Source organism: Pollachius pollachius, assembly GCF_949987615.1.
Source record: "Pollachius pollachius genome assembly, chromosome: 9".
In the NCBI taxonomy this organism is placed as follows: Eukaryota; Metazoa; Chordata; class Actinopteri; order Gadiformes; family Gadidae; genus Pollachius; species Pollachius pollachius.
Window position 1 is genome coordinate 23,822,715 of NC_136942.1, and position 27,500 is coordinate 23,850,214.

The following is a 27,500-nucleotide window of genomic DNA, read 5'->3' on the forward strand; positions in this document are numbered from 1 at the left end:
CATTTGACAGGGAGAGTGTACTAGTGAAGACATTTGTTGCAGTTGAAAGTGAGTGGATCTCTGGTGGTCCTCCGGGGTGAGGTGGTCCTCACCCCGGCCAGGGGGGACACAACGCCTGGCCCCAGGGGCCCGGCCAGGGGGGACACAGTGCCTGGCCCCTTGGGGGACACAACGCCTGGCCCCAGGGGGCCCGGCCACGGGGGACACAACGCCTGGCCCCAGGGGGCCCGGCCACGGGGGACACAACGCCTGGCCCCAGGGGCCAGGCCAGGGGGGACACAGTGCCTGGCCCCTTGGGGGACACAACGCCTGGCCCCAGGGGGCCCGGCCAGGGGGGACACAGTGCCTGGCCCCTTGGGGGACACAACGCCTGGCCCCAGGGGCCCGGCCAGGGGGGACACAGTGCCTGGCCCCTTGGGGGACACACTGCCTGGCCCCAGGGGCCCGGCCAGGGGGGACACAGTACCTGGCCCCTTGGGGGACACAACGCCTGGCCCCAGGGGGCCCGGCCAGGGGGGACAAAACGCCTGGCCCCAGGGGGCCCGACCACGGGGGACACAACGCCTGGCCCCAGGGGCCCGGCCAGGGGGGACACAACGCCTGGCCCCAGGGGCCCGGCCACGGGGGACAAAACGCCTGGCCCCAGGGGCCCGGCCAGGGGGGACACAACGCCTGGCCCCAGGGGCCCGGCCAGGGGGGACACAGTACCTGGCCCCTTGGGGGACACAACGCCTGGCCCCAGGGGGCCCGGCCAGGGGGGACAAAACGCCTGGCCCCAGGGGGCCCGACCACGGGGGACACAACGCCTGGCCCCAGGGGCCCGGCCAGGGGGGACACAACGCCTGGCCCCAGGGGCCCGACCACGGGGGACACAACGCCTGGCCCCAGGGGCCCGGCCACGGGGGACAAAACGCCTGGCCCCAGGGGGCCCGGCCACGGGGGACACAACGCCTGGCCCCAGGGGCCCGGCCAGGGGGGACACAACGCCTGGCCCCAGGGGGCCCGGCCAGGGGGGACACAACGCCTGGCCCCAGGGGCCCGGCCAGAGCGACCCCTACCCTGTCCAGGTTCATTGTTCAACCCTCACGATACAAAGGGCCCAAACAACCCCTCAGTAGGGTATCTAAAGCAGGCTACCCTAAGGTAAACAGTCCCCAGTGAAGCTCTCTCTACCTCTGTGTCTCCAGATACATATATATATATATATATATATAAGGTGAAAGCCATCCAGATTCGCCAGCGGCTCTAAAGGAGCGGGGCAGGCGAGTGAGACGCTACACTGTGACTTCCACCCTGCCTGAGTGAGGACACTGCCTGGGCCTCCGTCTGCCAGCGATAGGAGATCTGTGAGAGTTGTCAGGTCTGCAGCGCTCGTGGATGACCTCATCGGTTGTGGCTTGGGTGGTTTGGCCCCAGGCTGCTACGCTCACAAGGGGTGGCACAGGATCACAGGAACGGCAGAATCTGCATTCGTCAGCAGAGGTCCAGCTGCGTGCTGCAAGGTTTGGAGTGGTTTGGTGAGTAATACATGTATGTATATATATATATACAGGGGCGTAGGAATGAGTTTAACATTGGGGGGGACACATATCGGAAATCTGACAGATCCGTTAATGGCTTGAACAGAAATATGTCATAAATTAACTACACTGAAAAAATACATTTTGACACATTTTGAATGGCAGTAATGAACTGATGAATATCAAATCAATTCTTTAATTGCACGCTCAATCATCCAGTTTTTTAGAATAAGAAGCGGTGACAAGACGCTGTGTTGCGCTTTCTAAATAAAATAAAATATTTTTCTCCCCCCGGTATAATTTTTAGGTGGGACAAATGCGCCTGTCTCCAATATTGGAGGGGACACGTCCCCTCCGTCCCCCCCGGTTCCTACGCCCTTGTATATATATATATATATATATATATATATATATATATATACATACATATATATATACATGGATGTGCATTACACAATACTCATTTGTTACTTATGAAGGAATTCTGCCCAAACTCCAAATCTGAAATCTTACTTGAAGTTCTTGAAGAATCTTTTTTTGAAGATGAAGATGGCGGCGCACACAGTCTGAGCTCTCTGCCCAGTTGCCGGTTTTTAGTGGTTTTCATGATTTTTGTAATGTTTACTTTTTGCGCAGTGAGCCTTTCCCTTAAACTGGGAACGAACATACCTTACAACCGACTGCACATCTTGAATATTCGGAATACAAACTACATTTCACCCCCTCCATCTGCTAACACCAGAGGAGCTGCTCCATACATCGGTGCTTGCCTGGATAACGAGCCGAAGCAGCAAGCAGGGCAGACGGAGACTGAGAGAGGAAGAATCAGCGGGGCAAGCGGGCCGGCATCCAAGCTAGGCTAAGGAGCTCACCGAATTGACCAGCTTTGCCCAGCCTGTTTAAAGCGAAGGCCCAGTCCATTGTCAACAAGATCCACGAACTCAGACTGAGGCTTCACTCAAACAGGATAAGTGGCTGTGCTTTCTTCTTCACCAAAACCTGGCCGAATCCGAACATCCCTGATGCTGCTATTGAGCTAGCAGGCCGAACTGTATACCGAGAGCTGATTGGGGTGCTAACGGACCTGTTTAACACCTCCCTGTTGCAGGCCTCCGTCCCCACATGCCCCTAGACAGCCACAATTATCCCTGTCCCAAAGCAATCAGCCATCAGGACCCTCAATGACTATCGGCCAGTGGCACTGACACCCGTGGTGATGAAGTGCTTTGAACGTCTGGTACTGGGACACTTGAAGAACAGCATTCCCCCTCCTCAGACCACCACCAATTTGCCTATAGGGCAAACAGGTCGACGGAGGACGCAATGTCACTAGCCCTCCACTCCACACCTTGACCAGCGGGATGGTTATGTGAGGATGCTATTTATAGATTATAGCTCCGCCTTTAAAACCATCCCCCCCCCCATAAACTTGCCACCAGGCTGGACCTCTGAGCATCCTGGACTTCCTCACCGGTGTGCGAATGGGGAGACAGGTCTCCCCCAACATCACCCTGAACATCGGTGCACCAGAGGGTTGTGTGTTGAGCCTTCTTCTCCCTCTACACTCTCGACCACATACCCACCCACGAGGCCAACAGCATATTGAAGTTTGCAGACGACACCATCGTGGTAGGCAGGATCACGAGCAACAACGAGGCTGCCAACAGGACAGCGCCAGAGAACCTGGTGAGCTGGAGGCGAGATAACAGCCTGATCCCCAGCAAGTTCTAGAAAAAAAGCAATATCAATATTTTGCCAGTATTCAACTCGAAATGCAAACTGCAAACATATCCGTCATTATTTATGGAGCAATTATTGTTGGTCACGTGGGTCATGGGGAAACCTGACTACTACTACTGCTGTCGTGAGGAGGTGGGCTCCACAGAGTTCCATCTATTAATGCATCAGAGCCCAACAATGAACCCTCAGAAACATCTCCTCAGAACGCACCGGACCTCCCGCACAGACAATAATGAGGACGGAGAAGGACGAGGAACGATTAACTGTCTCCCACCGTGACTCCCCCCTCCTCCCCTCCTTCCCATCTGTCCCCTCTTCTCCCCTTTCATCCCCCCTCCTCCAGCCTCTGTCCCTGCCTCCTCCCCCCTCCTCCTCCTCCTCCCCCTGTGGCCCCTCCTTCCCCTCCTCCCCAGGTGATCAGTGACAGCCTGTGTGAGGGCTGCTGTTGTTGCCACCCGTCTGACACCAGAGTTAGAGCATTAAATGGACTAACTGCCCGCATTACCGACGCGCAAAACTCGCAGCCCAATCATTACCTTCCACGGCGGTGAAACAAAAAATGACATTTGTCTGACAATAAAATTGGATGCAAACCTGTCTGAAAGCTGTCACCCATTTGTGTGGAGGAACGTTAGTGTGGGCAAACTGTTTGACATAGTTTCCCGGTGAATGTGCGGAAGGTAGAGCCGCGCGGGGCCCGGTAATGGCCCCTCATTGTTGGCCACGGAGGACGCAGCGCTATTCATACCAGCGGGTGATTGAAAAGGAGATTGAATCTCTATTGATGTGATGAATGTGTCTATTACTGCATTTGCACACAAACTGTTGGTGTAAATTATAGTGGGAGCGCGGGCTCTAGGGGAGCAGGACATAGACACGGCATATTGGCTGCCTCTGATTGTTGCAGCAATATAAATATACTGTACCGCCATCAAATGAGTCCCAGCTCCCAGTTACACTTTGTATTTTTGTGAGCTTCACAAAAGGAGAGGCCTTGAGAGAGCCGAATGTAGCACTGTATAAAAAGGTTAAATGCGCCCCCCCCCCCCCCCATAAAGAGCTGTTTGATAAAGGACAGCAACCGATGTTTGCCTTGAAATAAAGCACAGAACGCTTCCCTTGTGATAAGGTGTGAGATGCTGGAGTACAGGCTGATGGGAAGACCGTCAGTTACTTACAACCATCAACACATTCCTCTGAGTAAAGTCCTCAGTGTACCCGTAAGGGCTGCTTGTTAAAGAAGACATATCATGGTGTTTTCCCAACAAGTAAACATAGTATATGAGTTCCAGAAAACAAGTTTTTGAAGCTGTTTCTCTCGCCTACCGCTATTTCTCTCTGTTTCAGTCCCTTCAGAATGCGCTGTTTCTGATGTCTGTAGCATTGATGCAAATGAGCTGCTGCCCATTGACCAATGAGCTGTCAGAGTGAACCACAACATGGAGGCGAAGGGATTGTTGCCGTTTGCAGACTCCACGGAATCTATATCTATATACTATAATATTATATTATAATAATAATAATATTATATAATTTATAGGTACTTATATAATATTAAATCTAATATCACGGCCAAAAGCTATGTGTGCCTCGGATGATATTATGAATCATAGAGACTGCGTCTGACGTCTCTGGTACTTCCACAACAAGTAAAGACTCGTAGTGGGGGATATCTCGGCCATGGTTGAGAAGAATTGGGGGGAAGGAACTTTGGCCTTGACTCTCTGAAGTCCATGAACCGCGACATGGAGGAGAAAGGGATTGTACTCCCGGAGCTGAGCTGCCAGACTGCCGCCGAGCTCCGGTGGCAGTCTGGCCGCTCCGCCGGACTCCCTGCCAGGCAGTCACATGGCACACTGACAAATTAGACATCTACTTTTGTATGGAATATCCCTGCTTCTGAAATGCGCGATTATCTCCGCCCAGCGCTCGTCCACTGGTCCACAAAATCTTAGCTACGCTCTGATTGGAGGGGGGTGGGGAGGTGGGAGGTAATATTCAAATGTGCCCCCTTCCTACGTAGGAGGGGGCGCTGAAACTGACTGGCTCGTTTGGTAACTGTAGTCGGGGACTTTCAGAAATGCATTCCTCACTCAAAAAATCATGTACAACTTTTTTCAAAGTTTGCATGCTTGTGGAAGCACCAGAGACCCAATACAACCCAAATCCCAGGAAAAGTGTTGTTTTCATAATATGAACCCTTTAAGGACACCATTGTCTTTGAGTAAAGTCCTCAGTGTAACCTCAAGGGCTGCTGGTTAAGGACATCTTTATCTTTGAGTAAAGTCCTCAGTGTAACCTTAAGGGATGCTGGTTAAGAGCGCCTTTATTTTTGGTTCTTCAGACTGTTACAACCTTCAAAATGTTCAGGCACTTTGTTCTTCAGACGTCTAAGGTCCTGAGGTTCTTGATCCTGCTACTTTTTCCAGGCCTTCTGTTATTTCTCCATTTATTGGCCATTAATATACATTGTTTTATAATACACTGGCCTTTCAATATGATTACTAGCAAAGATAACAAAAACGATTGTGCTCTAGAGGGTTATAACTCATCATCAATCTAAGTGACATGGTTTGTTTATTCATGTTAAAATTTGAAATAATACAGATTTTCTTATAATAGACTATTGCAGTTTTTTACGATTGCATTAACACTAAAGTCAAAAGTATCACACAATTATCAAACGATTACACTGAAGAAGCAAAACATTGGCCCCGATGTGCACCAGACTTTTTGCAAAACAATACAAACAGTGATTTGCAAAACACTGAACACAATTGCATACATGCATACACAAAGCGACTTACAATAAGTGCATTTGTTACAATAAGTACATTTGTCATAAGAAGTGAAACAATATATCGCTGTCGGTACAGTAAAGATGTTCATAGAACCAAGTGCAAGTATTACAATCGCTAGGCTAACCCATTCCCCGTGTAAAGCAGCGATAGCAGCTACTGTAGATGCTACACAATTAAGTACCTTGAATAAGTGCAATGTACAAGTGCCAGGACGTACAACATTCAATGGTGGCTGTGCATTGGTTTCTATGCAGAGTCGAGGTGAACTCTGAACAGGTGAGTTTTGAGTCTTTTGCGGAAGCTGGTGAGCGACTCTGCGATCCTGACATCGGTAGGGAGCTCGTTCCACCACTGAGGTCCCAAAACAGAGAAAAGTTGTGACTTCGCTGATCGACCTTTGCGTGCTCTTAGCGATGGCGGTACCAGACGTCCAGCTGAGGTAGTTGAGCGGAGGGATCGAGCTGGGGTGTGTGGCTTTACTAATGCTTGGAGGTAGGCAGGGGCAGTTCCATCGACTGCCTTGTATGCCAGAACCATCATCTTGAATCTAATGCGAGCTATTACAGGGAGCCAGTGGAGGTCTCGGAAGAGGGGGGTTAAATAAGTGTGCTATTTTTTTCAGTCAGTGCTTTTTACAGTTTTTTTTCAATTGCTTGAACACTATAGACACATGCTTAGACCAAAGTAACACAACTTGAAGTTTTTGTTACTATACTTTAAACACATGAAACCATTCCTTAAACAAAAGCGCTGCTTTGCACTTTAGTTGCAATTGTGCAACACACTTGCTCCTTTCTGTAACACACTTGCTCCTGCACACTACACACTATTTCATACATAAGACACTTAGTTCAAAAATGACATCTCAGTATATCATTGGGAGAACACATCTATTCAAAATACTAAACACATTGGGTAATTGAAAATACTTAAATACACACCTCAAAACACTTACTTACAAAACTGAACACCTATCAGCCAGCTACAAAAAGGTCAAAGGGCAATTGTGCACGTCCCGGGGCAGCGCGGGGGAATATATCATTGTGTGCCACCATAAGCCTTCGAGGGTAACTGCACCATCATGCAAAAATAGGTCCCTACAATATCCAGCATATCATCACACTTCTAGATGCACTTCATGATGCAGCTGAACAGGACAGATCAGACCAGCCCAGGTTTGTTGTTGTCTGGGATAATGTTTGTTTCCATCGGGCTGTTTTGGTCCGGAACTGGTACACCAACCATAAACAATTTGAAGTCGAAGGCCTATACTCGCCATTTCTAAAAACCTATAGAAGGTTTTTTTTCAGCTTGAGGATGTAGTGTATATGACCGCCGACCACATGCCCGCATGCCTCTTCTGCAGGCAATGGAACAGGCCTGCGGAGACATTGAGGTAAGGTCAATCCATGGATGGATTCGGCACACAAGGTGAGGATCCATAAGCCAACCGCAAAATTGCTGTGTTTTTCTGTGTTTACAGTACAGTTGTGGATTTTTGGTTAATTTTTGTTATATTTTTGCTTAAACTGAATTTACTGAACTGTAAAGTACTGTACTGCTTTGTACAGTATTGAGTATAAGATGTTTTGGTTGTTGTGAAAACGTGCCTTCTGTGGAACAGAATAAAAACAGTGAATATGGAAGACTGAAGTGTTTTATATAAAGTAGTAGTAGTAAACTAGTGAGTTGCTGATCTGACAGTGTATTCATATGATACAAGTGTGTATCATTTTGTCATCAGAGTGACATTTTCACAAAGGATTGTTAGGTTTCGATAGAAGTTTTGCAAAATGTGTTCAAGCAATTTAAAAAAAACTGTAAACACAGCCGTCAGGTATGCAAACAACCAACCTCTCTCTCTCTCTCTCTCTCTCTCTCTCTCTCCTACCTACACACCAACTTACGTCCACACGCATACACAGGACCAAATCTATCAAATGAAATTTGCTGGTCGACCACGTCCTGAACCATGGATTGACGCTTTGGGCTGTTTTGAAAAATCGTGCTTAAGCAATTGAAAAAAATTGTAGTTTGATAAATATCTGAAAGGCATTATCTACAAATATTCAGATGACGGTGCTTGAAATGGTAATATTAAGCCATGTTATTTACCATTAAAAGGTGCGGATGAATACATTTTTATTAATGAATTTGTGTTTGTCAAGAATGAACAGAGCTTGGTTGTATACACATTCACATATATTGTCAACACACAGAACTCCTCAATCCTCTCATAATGATTGATCTATAGAGTTCAAAGACCCACATTTCACCCCCTTATTTTAGCCATCCCAACACCAATGTACCCAACCTACTAGAGGCATTCGCTAAATATTCTCTGTGTGTGTGTGTGTGTTTGAGTGTGTGTGTGTGTGTGTGTGTGTGTGTGAGTGTTTGTGGGTGTGTGTGGGTGTCTGTGTTAGAGTGTGTGTGAGTGTGTGTGTTTGTGTGTTCCTATCCCTGTCCATATTCCATCTTTACCCCACAATTCTTCTCGTTCAACTGTGCATGTGAGGCACACACACTTAGACAAACATTGGCTCAGATCCCCTCCTCTCCCAAGCCAAGCCCTGCATTTTTAATCAAGACACTCATCTCTCTTTTTATACACAACATCTTTGATGGGAAGACACACTTTGATGGCAAGTGATTTCATTTGTCTCTAAAAGCTTGCAAAATATTCAGTTCAAGAAGTTCACTATAGTGGTGGCTTCTAAGAGGTTACCCTAATGATGTAAAATGGTAAACATTGGCGCAACATCTAAATAATTTAATAGACTGAAAACACGGTGCCTGAATGTTTATGAGATTCATTTTGTGTTTATGGAATGATTATGCTGAAATGTTCCATGGCATTGAGCTAGCATGAACGTTCATGTTTAAATAAGCTAATTGCATAACATTTAAATGGCTCTTCTGGATGATGTGATAACCAAAGGTTAGACAATAGACTCTACCCTGTCACTGAAAGATACCCAGCAGTCGATGCTTCTTCTGAAATGGGTTTGATATTTTTCTCCCTGAATGTTAAACACATGCTCCGTCAGTGAATCATTTTACCAACAACTTCTGAATTCTCACAGAAACACGCAAAATCCTTTCCAATTCAAAGATTTAGCATAGCATAGCTGATTGACACAACGGAAACTCTACATGTGAAATTTAACATTGACAGGAGAACATTGGATAACCTGCAGTTGTGTGTTTACAGAATGCTCAGTGTTGTGTTGGCTGTTAAATGTGCTAAATATATGAAGTAATTATTATTGTTGATTGTTACACCGATTAACTTTCATTTTAGAGGGATCATATAGTCATTTATATATAATATATATTCTAACAGTGAGCTTATTAACAATGAACATTTACATCAAGTCGTTTTTCGCAAGCAGCACCAAATGCTTCTGTGTAATCAGAGGAATTCACATTTGAATGTAAATCCCCCACATATTTAGTGATAAGCCGCAGCAGTTGGTGTAAATCTGCAATAATATAAACCAGTTCTGTCAAATCCTTCGCGTAACTCTTTGTCCTTAGTACATAATTGCTTTTCTTTTTTTTACCCACACTTGAGGACATCCTTGAACCTGGTGTCAGAATCAATTATATTCATTCTTTCTGTGCAGAACTGTTTACAGACAGGTGTCTTATGAGTATTGAACACACAGCAGAAGGTAAATATTTCAATGCATTCTTGATGATATTGAGGGTAAAGTGTTTCACAAGGAAGCCATGATGGACTATCTTCCTGCATTTGTGCTCCTGACATTCCAAGGAACCTTGCTCTTTTTGTTTGCCACAATGAAATAACTAAGAGCTTATGACACAAATGGTTTGAGGAATTCACATTCTTGACATCATCGAAAACACAGACACCAAAAACCATTTCTTCATGGCCGTGGATGTCTGGGCTATTGCCGCTCAAACGCAGCCAATAAAAACATTCTGGAAAGAAGGGCGGCCAGAGACGAGTGACCATGGCCTGTTGAACGCAATCTGTTGAACGAACCTGTATCCATGTTCCATATATGCATATCACCCTTGCATTGCTCTTCATATGTGTCCTGTTTACAAAGCAACCTTTGTTATTCCCTGTTGTCCCAATCTATTGACTGGCTTGTTTGAGAAAACAGTAACAACTGAAGAACAGCCAGCAGAATTACCATTGGCCAGAAAAACAACTTCTGGCCAACCACATCAAGTAGGCCAACTACTGGTCACATTAGCTACAAAGTAGGACCTATCCGTGAAAGCCACACAAGGATATGAAGCACAACTTGTAGCCACAATTTCACTGTTATCAAATAGTTTATAAAGTACCACCAATGGCGTGGTATATTGTATAAAGTAAGCCTACTACTGGTCATATATATTTTATATTGTACTTCTGTTAACCAATATTTTATAAAGTACTATAAGTAGCTACTAAAATGTACTACTAGTAGCCAACCGTGTATAGATCCAGTGAGGGATTCTGGGCCCTGGCACACAGGGAGCTACAGTTCTAAGGAGGTGAAATTACCATAAAGGTTTGTGCCATACTGGTAAACTTGCATGTGCACCTAGCTTATTCATTGCTCTGAAAGGCCGCTGATTTGACTAGACACTGCCAATGACTGACATCTGAGTGCCTTTGCCCCAGAGATCCTGGCTGGTTAATGTGTAATCCACCTTTCCCCCCACAAAAAATCACTAGCCGGGTACGGGCTAGGACGGGAGGGGGATCCACTAGGAAACACTGCACCTCATAAGGCCATCCCTGTGCTGATTCTCTTGATCAGCTACTGAATAGGTGAGTCGGAATTGCTAGCATGGTTGATGTAGTTGCACTGATTGTACGATTATAGTTTACTGTTGATAACTCTTGTTGGAATACACCCATTGCTACTAAAATGAAGAAAGTCTGGAACATTCAAACAAATGGTACATTCTCGTGGATGGGACCTGCTTTGATCAATTTAGGTTAGGCTTAAGTGCAAAGTTTAGATGGTCACTTTAAGGTGTCTCCCACTATGAACGACAATATTTATGGCATTTGAGATCTGCAGACCTCCCATCTGTGTCTACAGCTAAACATAACTAAAGACTTTGCATTTCACAGATCTTTGACGTTCTAAAATCCTGTGTTTATTTCTATATTTAGCCTCCGAGACACCAGTGCTGTTACTACCATGGATAGAGGTTCTGCTGCAGCTGGGGACGCTCTTCTTCACCTGGACATCCATGTGGATGAGGAGAAACCAACGCCTGGAATCCTTGAACTTCTTAAAACACTACGTCCACAGTGGAAGACTAATGACATTCAGATGAAGGTAAGTGGAACTTACAATTTCTTGATAACATGTAATGTAATGATTGTAAAAACAATGTTCGATCTATTAATCAAGAAATCAAGAAATCATAAAATGAATCTACCTATCCGTCTGTCTGTCTCTATGTCTGATTGTCTGTCCCTGTCGGTCTTATCTATTTTCTATCCGTGTGTCTGTCCCTGTGTTTGTCCCTTCCTGTGTCGGCCTACCTATGGTGAGTCAGTGGTTTACTGATTAGTGATTGCACATGAATTGCATATATACTTATATTTTAAATTTGACTTACGACTTACATTTGTTACACAGCATTTAAACCCAAACAGGAAGAAAGTGGCGTCTATAGATTAATGTTTACACATTGTTGCAATGTTTGGTTAGCCAGAAGCCAGGCGCAGAGTCCAAAAGTCATTTAGGGATCTTTATTGCCTAATAGACACCAGGCAAAAATAAACCCTATAGAACCAACAAGAATGAAAATGAACTATAGCTGAAAGATAACTAAGAATCTCCCTAACGCTAAGGCTTAACAAAAATCCACGGGAGGACGTTCTTCCAGGACGATTCGACAGAACACGGTGGTAGCAGGTTTGTTCATAGAAAGAATCAGCGACTGGTGAGAAAAGTACAGGTTATTAAGATGGGCCTGAGCTCCCTAATATGGGGCGTGGAAAAGGTGCTGATTGAGGAGACCAAGGCGAGAACGTATCTTTGTGCCGGCAGCAGGACCCTGCGCTTCTTGCCGCTGGGCACGGACAATGGGAGTGGCTGTGATGGTGGCTACGCCTGCAATTTTGACAGTACCCCCCTCTCTATAAGTGGCTCCTGATGCTCCTGGAACCCGGTCTGGATGGAGACACTTGAAGTCCTTTAAAGTCCAGGATGTGCTGTGGACTCCGGCGGACCATGCAGAGCAGTTGCCCATCCAGCAGTCATGGTGGTGGTAGAACCTGGACGGTGAGAGACAGTGGACTAGTCCCAGCTGAGATACATGTAATATGGGATGAATGCATATGGAAGATGGTAGACTTAGCTTGTACAAAATGGGATTCAATTGCTGACACACCTCAAAAGGACCCGGCTCTCCATCCTGAGTGGGAGCACTCTTGCTGAAAGCCCAACCTGGTCCCCAGGTTGGAGTGGGCTGGCTTGGTGAGTGTGTCTGGTCCTGGCAGGACAGGACCAGACACGCAGGAGGGCATCTCTGGCTCACCTCCAGACAGACACCCCCACTTCCTGCTAGGGGAATATTGGTGCTTCGTAGCCAATCTGACACTCAAAAGGAGACGAAGACTACAGGAAGTTGTGAGTATTTTACGCCCACACTAGCTGGGAGCCCCAGGTTGTCAGGTTGGATTTCACCAGACGCCTTAGTGTCGTCTCCAGGCCCTGATTCACCCTCTTAGTTTGGCCATTAGGCTGAGCCTGGAACCCTGAATAAAGGCTTGAGGACGCACCCAGGAGGGAGCAAAATGCCCACCAGAACCTGGAGATTAACTGGCATTTCCCTTGGTGAATTCAAACTGCCGTGAGAGCACGTCTGCTTTAATGTTCTTGCTTCCAGGGCGATAAAAGAACCATATCAAAACAAAAGTGACCACCTAGCCTGTCTTGAATTAAGTCGTTCAGAGATCGATAGTCTATGCAATGCAGGGTACGGTCCTTCTTTCACACAAAGAAGAAACATGCTCCAGCCAGAGAAAAAGATTTAGGGGGTGGAGACGACCCCGAGAAGGACAAGAACCGAGCATGAGGTTAATCGCAATTGTTTTATGGGCGGTGTAGTGGCAAAGTTGTTGCCTTCTCTTGCAGAAGACCTCATGGAGGTCAGTGTAGTTTGACGAAGCCGTAGAGAAATCCAGATTCTCCACTCAAAGTGGAGTACCGATGTCCTCTCCTGGAAAGGCTTAAGACAAGTCAGAAAGCATGATGGACCCCATTCCTCCCATTTTTCCACCGTTCAACTAACACAGGGATTGCTAAAATTAATGGCTTAGTGCATTGACAGACCTCGCCAGATCCCCAGGGTCTGCCATCCAGGGCAGTTACTGTCTCCTGCTGACTTAAATTCACTCCCCAGTCCCCACTCTCGGGTCTGGGAGATGTCCAGGAAGTTGCTGGGTGGAAGACAAATGGAAAGATGGTGGGTCGAATCTCACCGGGAAAGGGAGGTAGACAGCAACACAGGGAACTTATTTGCAGAGATCTGACTCGTCAGAAGTTCCCTCCTTACTGCAGGTCTCCCCTTTTTATGGCCGGTACGGACAGGTAGCCAGGAGGTACTCCAGAACCCCCTGTACAAGCAGCATCGCTTGCAAACACAACAACATTCCTGCTGGCTCAGACGCTGTCCTCCTATCCTCATGGGCTCCTCCAAATTCCCTGGAGAGCTGGGCATGCCTGAAGGAGCCGTAGACGATTTAGAAGAGGCCGAAACAGGGAAGACCTACTACTCTCTTTGATGCTCACAGACTCAGATGGCTAACTCTATTAGTCCCTCCAGGTCATCTTGCTCCTCCCATGAGGACTCCTCCCTCCTCTTTGATGTCCTCTGAAAGGCCCTCCCGGAAACATTTCAATAATGCAGCCGAGTTCTTGACACTTTCAGCTGCCAAGGTGCGGAAACGTACCCTATACTCCGCCCACAGTTCCATGGCCCAGACGGAGTGAGTAGAGTCGTTTAGCCGCCTGCTATCCTGTAACAGGACTTTCAAAAACAAGACAGAACTCTTTTGCAAAAGTGGCAAAGGATTGACAGAAAGGGGATCGCTGTTCAGGGTGTGCTATAGATAAAGCCAGGGGTTGTCCAACCAGGAGGGAGATAACGAAGGCTATCTTGGCTCCCTCAGAGGCGTACCCTTGTTTCTCTGAATCGGGGATGCTGGGGATGCTGAGCTCCTAGGAGCAACGGGGCAGGGTCAGCCTGATGTTGACGAAATGGGATTGCACCGGCGAATGAGGAGGCTCCAGGCAGGAGTTGTTGAACCATCGAGGTCAGTTCTGCTACCTGATTCCCAATTATGAATGGCCCTGCTGCTCCACTTGTAACTGCTTGATGGGGCTGGATAGGACGTGTCTCTACTCTGGAGGAGGCCTGACGGACAGCTACCAGTTGTTGAACTGCAGGGGTTTGAGCAGCCATTCCTTCCTCTTGCCCAGAGAGTTGTTCTTGGTGAATGCAGAGAGGATAGTTTCTCTTTCTGCTGGCTCCGTTTCTGGCTGATTCTTCTGTAATGTTTGGCTAACCCGTACCCAGGCGCAACGTCAAAAAAACAAAAGTCTTTGAGAGACCTTTATTGCCTAAAAGACACCAGGCCAAAATAAAACCTACAGAACCAAAAGGATTAAATAACAAACTATAACTGAAGATAAATAAGAATTGACCGAAGGCTGACGGAGCACATGGCTATGTGCTTTGACTGTGGGGTGTGGAAAGGCAAGAACGTCTCTTAACGCGGAAAGCGTGTTCGTGCTTCCTGCAGCTGGGCGCGGACACTGGGCGAGGCTGTGGCCGTGTCTTCACCTAAGATTGGGACAATTGTACAAACATCATTAATGTTTCAGTCTGCAGGCTAGACAAACAGAACTCTGTTGCAAGCTAGTCAATCAACAACTAACTTCACCTTCAGCTCACATTTCCTTCAGTCAAGATCAGTCATTAGGAAAGCCAATCATTTAAATGTATCTAGAACTGTTGGGTAAAACATGGACCAAATCATGAATCTCTTGTGGATGGATGAACACATTACTTTGTCACGAATGATAGACACCTGACTCCATAACAGCCACACAAATGCATTTAACATAGATGAGCACATTAATACCGCAAGGGAGAACACGTGAATCGCTCCACAAAGACAACCACTAGGGCTTCCATTTTTCTTGCAGCCTGGGAATTGTGTTATCTAGAAATGTGTTCCTCACCGGACAGGGCGTGTGCCAGCTTCATGTGCAAACACAAGGTCCAATCTGTAGAGGAAATAGGGTTTATGTTTGTCGGGTGACAGTCCATTGAAGAGCTGACCTCTGCATCTGGGCAAGGTTCAGCTATACGCACACACAAACATACACACGCTGTTAAGTGGAGGATTTTGTCCCCTTTGACTGTTCCAGCGATGCATTTTGTCTGTTTTTGACAAATAGAAAATAAATCCTGGAAATATTTAATCTGATTATAAATCTATAAATGATCTATTTATATATAAATATAGAATATAAAAAAAAAATAAAAAAATAATGCATGCAAAGATATCATTCAATCTCAGGTATGATGTTTAATATGTTCACACGTCATCTTATGTTTACCGGATGCCAGACTGATACAGTGGGCAAAGGGATATAAATTGTTGGATGGCCACAGGTGAAGATTTATGGTGTTTTGTAAGAGATTGAATCGTATTGTTGCAACTGCTGCAATGTGTATCCAATTGGCCCTTGATATAGAGGTATGAATTCTTGATGAGATGTCAAGGCAGGCATGTGTGTTCATTTGTGCTCTGGATAAAACACTTACATGGGCAATGTCCCATCTGAGGTGTTCATAAGGCCTTGGGGAAGGTGACTGTGGAGGAATAATAACCATGGAAAACTATGATCACTTGGCTATTGTTTAGATTGTACCCAGAGATGTGCAGCAACCAAAGCAAATATGAGGGCGTTCCATGTTCTGAAAGGCTGGATACACACATGGTGCTTCACGCCTTCACGTCCTGATATCCAAGGACGCAGCCAGAGTATCATTCATTTGTACGTTATCTTTATCTGTTTGTCTATTCATCTATCCAAATTGCACTGTTATTAATGCTGTTTAAATCTGAATCACAGGCAGGCCCACAGTGACACACACAGTAAGATGAACACTTACAGTCATTATATTGACTGTAAGTGTTCATCTTAAAATTAATTATATTTAATTCATCTATCCATCTGTCTATCTTTATAGCTACTACAGTTTTCGTGCCCGCATTGTGTGCGCTCAACCTCTAATTGTAATTACAGTTTTTCTCAATCGTTCAAACACGTTTTCTGAAACTAAAGCTCAATTTCTCAAAACTCTAAACATAAACCTGAGAAGAGCTAATCATTTTGTCAAAACTACGCAAATTCTTCTCAAAACTGATTTTTTCCACCAAACAGTAAACTCAGCTATCAAATGAATATCTCTTAGAGAGCATCAATTAAACACTGGTGTCATCAATTCAAAACACTTCCATCAAAATACTATTTACATATGTTTTGGCTTTATGAGGCCATGTTACATATTCCAATGTATAAAATTGTTTAGAAATAGTTCTATTTTTTAAAGTTGCAATTAGGTGGTACATATAGTATAAAGACTGTTGCCATATTGTAATACAATACTTTGAATATATCATATACATATTGCATTGACACAATCGTATCAGAATAGGATACAATGCATATTTGTCTATCCAATGAGCTCCAATGGGCTAAACTCACAATCCCAGCTTCCCAGAGTTATATTGTACACCTATAGTCGATGCTGCAACATTGTTCTGACAATACACCAATGTTACCTATTTTGGTAAATTACAGTACAGTAGTTGCACTGATAAGTAAAATGAAAAACGCTACAGTAAGAAAATGTTTAGACTGTCTTTCGGGGGATGTAATAATGAAATCAGTGCAAGTACAAGTACAAAAAGGTAACAAAGCAAATAATCTTTTTTTTACTGTAATACAGTAATTGTTCAGCTGAACTGGCTGCATAAAAACCTTTTCGTAGGCCGACAACAAAAAAAAAGAATCCCACCTCCGATCCTGATCAGGCCAGAGGACCATATCTACAACAGTAGAGCTCACAGAGGCCTCTTTTATGACACATGATTGGAGTGTTTTGCCAGTTGAGTTTGAACAGGTGAGAAGTGAGTTAGACTTATTGGTAATTAGTTGTTGCGTTTTGAAGGCCAGTGTGATCCAGGTGAACCAAGTGTGCTAAATGATGAGATTTGTGCTTAGAGTTTAGCAAAAATGTGAAAACAGAGGAATTGTTCTTAGAGTTTAGCAGGCTGGAATCTTGTAGTTGATACATGAGCTTCAAGTTTTCAGAATTATGTGCATAGTTCCATTTTTTGTGTGTATACAATCGAGAAAAACTGTAAATCCATAGCAATAATGTGGAAACCGATAATGTAACAAATTTCTGAAAATAATAATCACCATTGAGATCAAACATCTCTTCCAGTGTCCTGGCCAAGACAGGCAGCAGTAGCCTACAGTCACACATAGCATTCACACAAAACATAAGAAAAATAAAACAACTAAAACAGTCCGCAGGGGGATATCAATATCGCAAGACATTTCGGGAGGCTCAAGGAGGAGAGAAATATTAAGTTGGAGCAACATAGAGTAAAGACATTTCGGGGGCTCAAGGAGGGGAGTAATATTACATTTGAGCAACAAAGTGGAGTCTTGTGGTGGACTCTATAGACATAATTCACCACACTGTGTTATTGACGTGTTTTCGTTGCATTATAGGGACGCTGTCTTTTTAAGGTCACGTGACTTGTGTGTTGATGTGCCAGTCGGCGCGATGTTTGACTTTAACGTTTTTTAAATGACAAAATGAAGGACCTGCCGTTGCTTGTCGAGGTGAGAAATGGTCAATTACCTTATTTCATCGCAATTTCTACGGTCTATAGACCGAACGTCTTACCTGGGAGTGTTTGTCGACGGCGGTGTGTGCGCGTGCGTGTGTGTTCTAACCTACGTGTGTGTCGATGGCGGAGCCGTTATGTTTAAAAACATAACGTCGTACCTCGGCGAGTGTGTTGCTGCCTTTGTCTTGACGTGCGGTGTGTGTGTGCGCGCGCACGTTTGTGTGCGCTTCCTTGTATGTTTTGCTGCCTTTGTCTTGACGTGCGGTGCGTGCGTGTGTGTGCGGTGTGTGTATGCGGCGTCTATGTGTATGCTTGCGGTGTATTTATGCGTTTGCGCGTGCTGTGTGTGTGTGTGAGCTGCAGGCTGCTTGGCACATGCGCACATGACTAACTTGAGTAACTGGTGCGACAGGCCTGCTATTATAGTAGTAACATCTATATATTGTTATGACTTAATGTTATATATGTGGTTTTTTTGTATTCCTAACAATCATGTAATATCTGCCCTGATTTCAGTTGGTTTCCCTGTTGTTTCTGTAAAGACTGCCGCCGGCTGCCTTGCTTTCTATCAAGGCAGTATCCTTTTGAGGCAGTGTTGTTGTGTGAAGTCACCTGTAAATGATTCTGGATTGAGACAGACTTTCAAAGCAACAATGTGTTACTACGTCAGGATGTCCCCAAAATACAGTTGTCCCAAAATACATCCAAGTGAGGGTTAGGCTACCTGAACACCTATAGTATAACATTACAGTGTCTAGCAAATTGTATGTACAACATCGCTCATTAAAACGCTCATGCACAACAATGGTACTGAAGAAGTATCACAAAGTTGGCGTGGGTCATGACCACGGACCACGGCCCCCCTCCTTCCTACGATCTCAAAGTGTTTGGATTTCAGCTGAAGCAGTGGGTCCACGTTTCTTCAACAGCAGTTCACTGGTACTTTAACAGTGGGTCCACTGGTTCTTCAACACTAGTTAACTGGTTCTTTAACACCAGTTCACTGGCTCTTTAACACCAGTTCACTGGTTCTTTAACAGCAGTTCACTGGTTCTTTAACCCCAGTTCACTGGTTCTTTAACACCAGTTCACTGTCTCTTTAACACCAGTTCACTGGCTCTTTAACCCCAGTTCACTGGTTCTTTAACACCAGTTCACTGTCTCTTTAACACCAGTTCACTGGCTCTTTAACACCAGTTCACTGGTTCTTTAACACCAGTTCCCTGGCTCTTTAACAGCTGTTCACTGGCTCTTTAACCCCAGTTCACTGGTTCTTTAACACCAGTTCACTGTCTCTTTAACACCAGTTCACTGGCTCTTTAACACCAGTTCACTGGTTCTTTAACACCAGTTCACTGGCTCTTTAACAGCTGTTCACTGGCTCTTTAACACCAGTTCCCTGGCTCTTTAACTCCAGTTCACTGGTTCTTTAACCCCAGTTCCCAACCTTCTAGGAAGATGTGGTGGGGGTCTTGAAAAAGGCTCTGACACTCGTCTCCATATACCCTGTTCAAGGCCTCCTCCTGGAGAATGGACCCTGTTCAAGGCCTCCTCCTGGAGGTGGTTTGGAACACGGACCCTGTTCAAGGCCTCCTCCTGGAGGTGGTCTGGAACATGGACCCTGTTCAAGGCCTCCTCCTGGAGAATGGACCCTGTTCAAGGCCTCCTCCTGGAGGTGGTCTGGAACATGGACCCTGTTCAAGGCCTCCTCCTGGAGGTGGTCTAGAACATGGACCCTGTTCAAGGCCTCCACCTGGAGGTCAGCGTTCCCATCCTCACCTGGGCTCTGGTTGGTGACTGAAGATCCAGTTCACTGGCTCTTTTACACCAGTTCACTGCTTCTTTATATAACATTTGGATTCACCTGTTACGCAATGAAGCAAGCATAATCATTTTCTCCTCAAGTTGTGAAGCAAGCATAATCATTCTCTACTTACAAGCCGTTTTCACACCTGTCCTATAATAAGGACGGCCGCTGTCACTCTAGTCTGTTTTGGTTTGACAACAAACAAAATGGAGGCAGAACGGGCAGAACTCAACGCGATCATCTTAAATGTTGATAAAATGATGCATCATATATTCTGTTGCATCCACAAAATCCGAAGCATTGATCAATGAAAGATTGGAGCATGAGTTAGAGACAAATAGAAGAAACGACGAAGAAGAAAGCAGGCTGAGTTACCGGAGAAAGAGAGCGTCTTTTTTTGCTTCATTTCACATATAACAAACACTTGGACAAATGTAGTTGATTTCTGTGATTAACTGAGAAAACAGGGAGTGAAGGACGGGACCCTAAAATGTTCAGCTAACTAAAGAAATAAAAACATTTCCTACATACGCGTGCAGCTGTGATCTAATTTATTGTATGAAGTGTACTTTTACGGTTATAAAAGACCTGTCTTTTAGCAATCACTACAAATGACTTAAAAGCAGTGCCAACATTTAAATACTTTTTAACAATTCAGCGAACAAAAGGCAACAGGCTGATTATCATTTAGGGGGCCACACAATGACATTTACATATAAGGTAATTTACATATCCTACGAAGAAAATACTGCCTCAGGGGTAGCATTATTCAGGAGATTTTCATGGTACAAATGTCAGGATATGTTGTTCACACATATGGCCCATCAGGAGAATATCAGGACTTACACGTGTTTCTGAAAGCAGCTAGTGTTAGCATTTGATTACATTATAAAATGAGTACATTTCCGGGTTACAGGGGTAATTGTTCAATGGAAAGTGTAGTTTACTATGCATTCAAATCAATTATTCAATAGGTTATACTGTTATTCAGGGCTTAAAGTGCAATGATATTTTAAAAATGCATGGCAACTACTATTGGTTAGTTGAAAATAATAATAACAAACAGCTGACAATTGTGTGCATTTACAGAAGCACCTAAGTCAAATAAACTAAGTTTCTTTCACTATTTTTTTTCCGTTTAACAGCTAAGGCAGCAACCTACCTAACTATAGTGAAATAAAGCACAGGCTTATGTGGGAGAGAGGGAAAAGTGGGGGTGAGGGAAAAATTGCGGATTGTACACTGGGTTATCAATTATTTCCAGAAGAATAAGTCATTGAGATTAAACATCTCTTAAAATGACCTGGCCAAGACAGCCAGCAGTCTACAGCCACACATAACCCACACTCTAAACATTAGACAAATAAAACAACAACAGTTGGCAGGGGTAGGGGGAATATCAATATAGCAAGACATTGCGGGATGCTCAAGGAGTTGAGTGATATTTAAAAATAAATAGACACAACGTCTCAGCTGGGAGAGTGTCGACGGCAGGGCAGTTATCTCGATCTTGCTGTTGTCTTGCATTGTCTGTGTCCACACGCACATCTGTGTGGTGTGTCTGCAAGTGTGCGGCGTGTCTGTGCCTGCATGTGTCTGTGCGTGCCTGTGTGCATGTGTGTGCGGTGTGTGTGTACGCGTTGTGGTTATGCGGTGTGTGTGTATGCGATGTGTGTGCGTGCATGTGGTGTGTGCGTGCGTGCTGTGTGTGTGTGTGTGTGTGCGTCTGTGTGTGATCTGCGGGCTGCTTGGCACATGCGCACTTGACTAAGTGTGGATGAGCAACTTATCTGACAGGCCTGCTATGATAAAGTAGTAAGATCATACACTGTGGATAGCCTCATAAAAGGCTACCCACTATGCGTGGCTATGCGTGCGTTCTTGGTGGTGTTGTGTGGCAGTGCTTCACAGTACCACCGAGCCACCTGGCGTGCATACTACATCGAATTTCGCACACTTTTGCGTATGCACGCAGATTTCCCCCAAAAGACGCTCGTCTAAACGTGGAATAAAAAGGGAGAATGCAACGCCACTATTGCGTTGTCTGTCCAGATCATCTCTGTCAAAATTGAGCCTTAGTTTAGTTTAGTAAGAAAGTAGATTGTACATTTACTAAATGTATTCTGCTTTAAATTTACATTTCTACCTCTATCTCTCTATCATCTCTGTGTCTGTCTGTCCGTCTGTCTAGAGGATAAAGTTCCTAATATCTTCTCTGATGAGTTGTCATGTTCCCTTCGGGATTCTCCATGGAGGAGTTAGTGTGCCACAGTAACCCTCCTCTCCCTCTCAACACCGACCTGTGTCCAGGTATTCACGGAGGGCATCACCAACCGCCTGACGGGCTGCTTCGTGGGCTCTCTGCAGGAGGCCTGTGTCCTGGTGCGCGTCTATGGGAGGAACACAGAGCTCTACGTGGACCGCCAGCGGGAGGTGGAGATGTTTCAGCTCCTCCATGCTCACCATTGTGGTCCCCTGATATTCTGCAGCTTCCACAACGGCATCTGCTATGAGTTTGTGAGGGGAGAGGTGTTGGATGACCGGTTGCTCAGGCAACCTTCCATATTCAGGTTTGTATTACATGTCGTGGTAATAGGGCAAAACAAATGCATGAAACTAGGGGAGTGCCCGTTGGAAGCGTGCCGATTAAAATCATGCCCATTCGTAAGTAGCTGATTGCTAAGAGAATTGAAGGAGAGACATAGAGAGGTATAGAGATACTCCTCTTATTGTACATACATTGTAAAACCCCATTATTGAAATATTGATAACCAAATTCTCCCAACAGCTTCTTTCCGAAAATGTACTGTCAAAGGGACAATTTATATCTAAGGAAAAAGTTATGATTGCAGCTCATGCATTTTTATATTGAAAAGTTATAGACACATCGTTTTCACTCCACAGAAATAAAGAGGCTGTATACATCCACTGCAATGGATGAATTGTGTTCATAGTCAGTGTGGTAGGGAATAGGAATTGTTTACAGCAACTGCAGCTGAGCGCCAATGTTAAGGAGACATGTACGCATGTTTCAGCAGTCTAAGATGAACACAGTGCCCTGAGGACAGGCTTTAAGATGAACACAGTACCCAATTCTGAGGACAGGCATTAAGATGGAGGCAGTCCTCTCTATATCTTAACCGTGTGATTCATCCCTCCATAGTAATTCTGACCATGAAAATACCCATGCTGCTCCAGACCTCAGGTAGCCTTGAGTCCCCTTCTCGCCCTGACTGAAGAATCAGCCAAACAAAGCGGCCCGGAGGCCCCAAAATAACAATAAATATACTATTGAGAGGTTAAGGGGTCAAAGGTTTATTATTAATGATGCCCCTTTCTAGTATTTTTAGAGGAAGGAGACGATAAGGGTGTGAGATGGAGAGGGAGTGGCTTGGTCTTGCTCTAACAGTGGATCCTGTGTAGATTAATTGCTGCAGAGATGGGGAGGATCCACTCCATCAAGCCCACGGGCGCTGAGCCGGCAGAGGCTCTGCTGTGGGCTAGGATGTCCAAGCTGCTCACGCTGGTCCGGAACAACGTCCAGGACGGTACTGACAACCAAAGGTGGGAATGGGAAGAGGAGAGCGGGTTCAATGAGATTGTCTTTGGACCCTGAACTGAGCTTAAATCATCTTTTTAACCCAGATTAAGGGTTGTGTAAAAAATAGTGAGAGAAAGAGGGAGAGAGAGACAATGAAAGAGAGGGAGAGAAAGAGGGAGAAATAGGGGTAAAGAGAGAGGGCGAGTGAGAGGGGGGTTTAACCAAGACGTTTAGTCTAAGAATGATCCTTTCTGACAATGGTGTGTTATCAATAAAGCAGGGGGGACAGGTCTAAGGTTAGAGGGCTATTCTAGACTTTATGGAGGTTGATGGGGGGGACAATTTCTAGACAATCTCAATATCATCCAGGCTGTCAGAGTGCAGAGGGAGTGTTGTAATGAATCCCTTATTAAGACAACTACAGCAGACTAGAGCATGACCATGGGAGACTCACCCACACAACTCAGGTCGGATTGCAACCAAGCAATTGTCAGAGTACTCTCCACATGTGTTGGTTCCTACTACATGCGGAGAGTACTCTCTACATTTTGAGAGTAATCTGAACATGTTGTATTTTATTTTAACATTATTAAATATCATTTTTTAAATTTATTTTATAATTACTGAAGCTATGAGCTATTTTAGTTAATAATGCTTTCATTAGTTGGACTATTCTTAAGGAATTTATTAATGTGTGAGAGTGAAGTGCACCACATGCACACGGCCAATAGATGGTGCTATACTGTGAGACTTTCAGGGCCAAAAGATGCTCTGAGGTTGTGTGTGTGTGTGTGTGTGTGTGTGTGTGTGTGTGTGTGTGTGTGTGTGTGTGTGTGTGTGTGTGTTATAAGCATTTACACAGTTCTCTGTGTTGTCAATTTGACCGTCTGTAAGTTCTGAAAAATAACAAATGAGATTTAAAGACTGTCAGAGAGACTTTTGTACTGGTTACTTTTGTACTGTCTGCATGGGAGCTTGTTGTCAACGTGATTTTCAGAAGAGATGCGCAGAAAAAGAGAGAGGGAAAAAGAGAGAAAAAAAGAGGGCGAGAGAGATAGAGAAAGAGAGAGAGAGAGAGAGAGACAGAGAGAGAGAGACAGAGAGAGAGAGAGAGAGACAGAGATAGAGAGACAGAGAGAGAGAGAGAGAGAGAGAGAGAGAGAGAGAGAGACCGAGAGAGAGAGAGAGAGAGAGAGGGTGAGAGAGCAGGAAGAGGCTGCACCTGGAGAAGCGGCATCCTGCTCCCCCGCTGGGGAGAGAGAGAGAGAGAGAGAGAGAGAGAGAGAGAGCGAGAGAGAGAGAGAGGCAGAGAGATAGAGAGAGAGCGAGAGAGAGAGAGAGAGCGAGAGAGAGAGAGCGAGAGAGGGAGGCAGAGAGAGAGAGAAGAAAGGCTCCAACAGCTGCGCTGCTTAGCGGAAAAGAGCAATGGTAGTGGGAGACGCGCGCCAGGGTAGAAAAGCGGAGGAAAGGAGCGGGAGAGCGAGCAGCCATCACTTCTCCCAAAGGCCCCCCCGCAGAGCCACGCATCCTATTAGACGGAGGAGAGGAAGAAGGGGAGGAAGAGGCGGAGGGGAGGAAGAGTACGATGTGCTGAGCTCTACTCGTGTTTGAAATCATATGTAAATAAGGAACATTGATAATGAACCACGAGAAGAGGAAACTCCACTAATTACACACCACTAAAGAGTCCTTTACAGAGGCAGGCTAAGGCTGACAGACGCACGCAGACGAGAGGATGGAGCCACAGTCAGGAGACGGTAGGAGAGGATAGAGAGCGACACACAGAGAGAAGGAGAGAAGGAGAGAAGGAGGAGCAGAGGTTTTAGAACGGAGGTCTGAACCGCCTTCTACCACATACTTCTCCTTATCGTTCAATCGCTTCGACTTGCTAAGTGAGAGAAATTGAAGGTTTTAAAGGGAGTCATATAGATTCATCAAAGACCAGTGTCTTTTTTCATCTCTGCGATGGCTCATGAAAGATAGAAGATAAAAAATACATGGGCAATGAGGATTAGAAATAGGATTTATGTGCTCTTAGAAATGCTCACCTCCAGTAGGATTGAGACCCAATTAATGTCAATATATAGATATGTAGAGAATTTGACTATCAAAAATGGTATAAAATTATTTTGAAAGTCAATAAAGTATTATTGGAAAATCACTAAAATTCACTGGTTTTAGTTCCTTCACTCTTTTCAATTATTAGTTAATAAGCCTGAAAGATGGATTTAATCCACTCCCCTTCACAAAGGAAACCTGTGTATGCATTGGTTTCTTTTCATCAGGTAGCATGACTTCCTGTCTCAACACAGCTTCAGTTTACCAGGGTGACTGAAGCCCGGTCAGTCCTGTTCCCCCCAGCTGGAACCAGACGCCGCTCTCCACGTCAGCTAGAAGAACCAGCTTCATGTCCCCTTGTAAAGCGCCGCTATATTGCGCCGGGCTACTAAATTATAGAGACAAGTGTGTATAATAGCGGACCATCTGTTTGTTCCCGCTGGGGTAAATAGGTAGAACAGTGTTTAAATGACCCCCTCTTGTCCGGGCTCTCCGCGACTGAAAAGAAAACATGAAAATGAATTAGGAGGCGGGGAATGCCTCCTCATCGTGGACGTCTTTCTCTTCCTGCTTCCAAGGGGCTTTTCAGCGACTGGCCAAGGACATCAGTTCTGATAGATAGAGTCATCAGGCAAGTGAAAACAAGGCGTGGAACCGCAGAATCCCCCTCTCCATCTCCCTGATGTACAAACAAGCCTGCTCCCTGAAGGAGATGTCTTGATGAAGCTCTAGTTTGTGTGCAGGAAGCGGCTGAGAACATCCACGAGTGAGCAGTGTTCCAACGAACCCCCTTCAGGGTCCGGCCAACCTGGATGAATGCACACTAGAAACACACACACACACACGCATACACACACACACACACACACACACACACACACACACACACACACACACACACACACACATCTGCATGTTTTAATGTTGACAGCAGTGGCTACTGTGGCACGAGAGGAAGGTTTTTGACCATGTTGGTTGTGTTTGTGCATGTGTGTGTGTGTGTGTGTGTGTGTGTGTGTGTGTGTGTGTGTGTGTGTGTGTGTGTGTGTGCTATAGTCCCCAGAACGTACCTGGCCTCCCAAGCCACAAGGTCCTGTCAGACGAGATGGAGACGCTGAAGAAGCATCTCTCAGACACACTCTCCCCGGTGGTTCTGTGTCACAACGACCTCCTGACTAAAAACATCATCTACAACCGCCGAGAGGGTAAGGGGCCATCAGCTAGACTTGAAAATTATTAGGTTACCAACACAAAAAAAAAGAAAAAATTTAGAAAAAGATTGGTATGTCCTGAAATACAGCCACGGAGAGCTGAAATGAGCTGTTTGGGAAATTGTTATCATCGCGCCAGGCATTTGGTTTGGTGGCGGGGAATCGAAACAGTTGCAGCAGAAGCCGACAGGAGGGAATAGCACAGGAGTAAAACGTCCTCCTCTACTTCCAAAGACATATTAAAGTGGAGGCGTAAATACTAAGGAGATGTGTCCAATGACTGGGAGCAGGCTGGTAAAACGTGGATCTCGCCAGCCTTCTCCTGAGTCTTTTGTGTTGTGTGTGTCAGTGTTAGTTTCTCTTTTTCAAAATAAATATTTACTCTTCAGTTCGCTGCCCTTCTGTAGGGGGGTGTAACTGGCACGCTGTTCTTGGGCCTTATTGAGATACTATTTTTTAACGCCTCATTCTCTCCTTCAGTCAAGACACACTTTGTGTTATACGGACTGTCACTGCCAGTCAATGTAGCAGCTAGAGAAACACAAATTAATAGAGCTGCTACTGCACAAAATATGGTCGCAAAAATCTGCTTTCGAATGAATAAATAGTGGGGTGTGTAAGCTCTGCTTATTTTGCCAAACATACGATCATGGTACTATTTGTTTAAAAACTGTAAAAGTATTTTGAAGACTTGATGTATTACTACAAACGGTGAAGCTAGGGCTGTAGTGCTGAATCCAAACATTTCTAGCCCTAATGCTGTGGGCCTATGAGAAGAGTGCCAGCGTGTCTCTTCATCCTGTCAGATTACCATCTTGAAGCGCAACTTTTCAATGCAAGTTCAGGATTTTGTTCAAGTATTTAGGTGAATTAATGTCTTTATGATCAAA

At 45.3% G+C, this 27,500-nt stretch overlaps 1 protein-coding gene across 1 annotated transcript in view; it reads left to right on the forward strand.

Annotated features, from left to right (window-relative positions):
- The window catches only part of LOC307080742 (uncharacterized protein), a gene marked incomplete at both ends in the record, with an annotated part of 42,354 nt that overhangs the window by 10,646 nt on the left and 4,208 nt on the right, over positions 1-27,500 (forward strand). Inside the window, 5 exons of the mRNA XM_079743607.1 lie at positions 186-1,005; positions 11,208-11,376; positions 22,111-22,370; positions 23,224-23,364; positions 26,456-26,604. Of these exons, the coding sequence (XP_079599733.1) occupies positions 186-1,005; positions 11,208-11,376; positions 22,111-22,370; positions 23,224-23,364; positions 26,456-26,604 (1,539 nt within the window). The remainder of the gene's footprint in view (positions 1-185; positions 1,006-11,207; positions 11,377-22,110; positions 22,371-23,223; positions 23,365-26,455; positions 26,605-27,500) is intronic.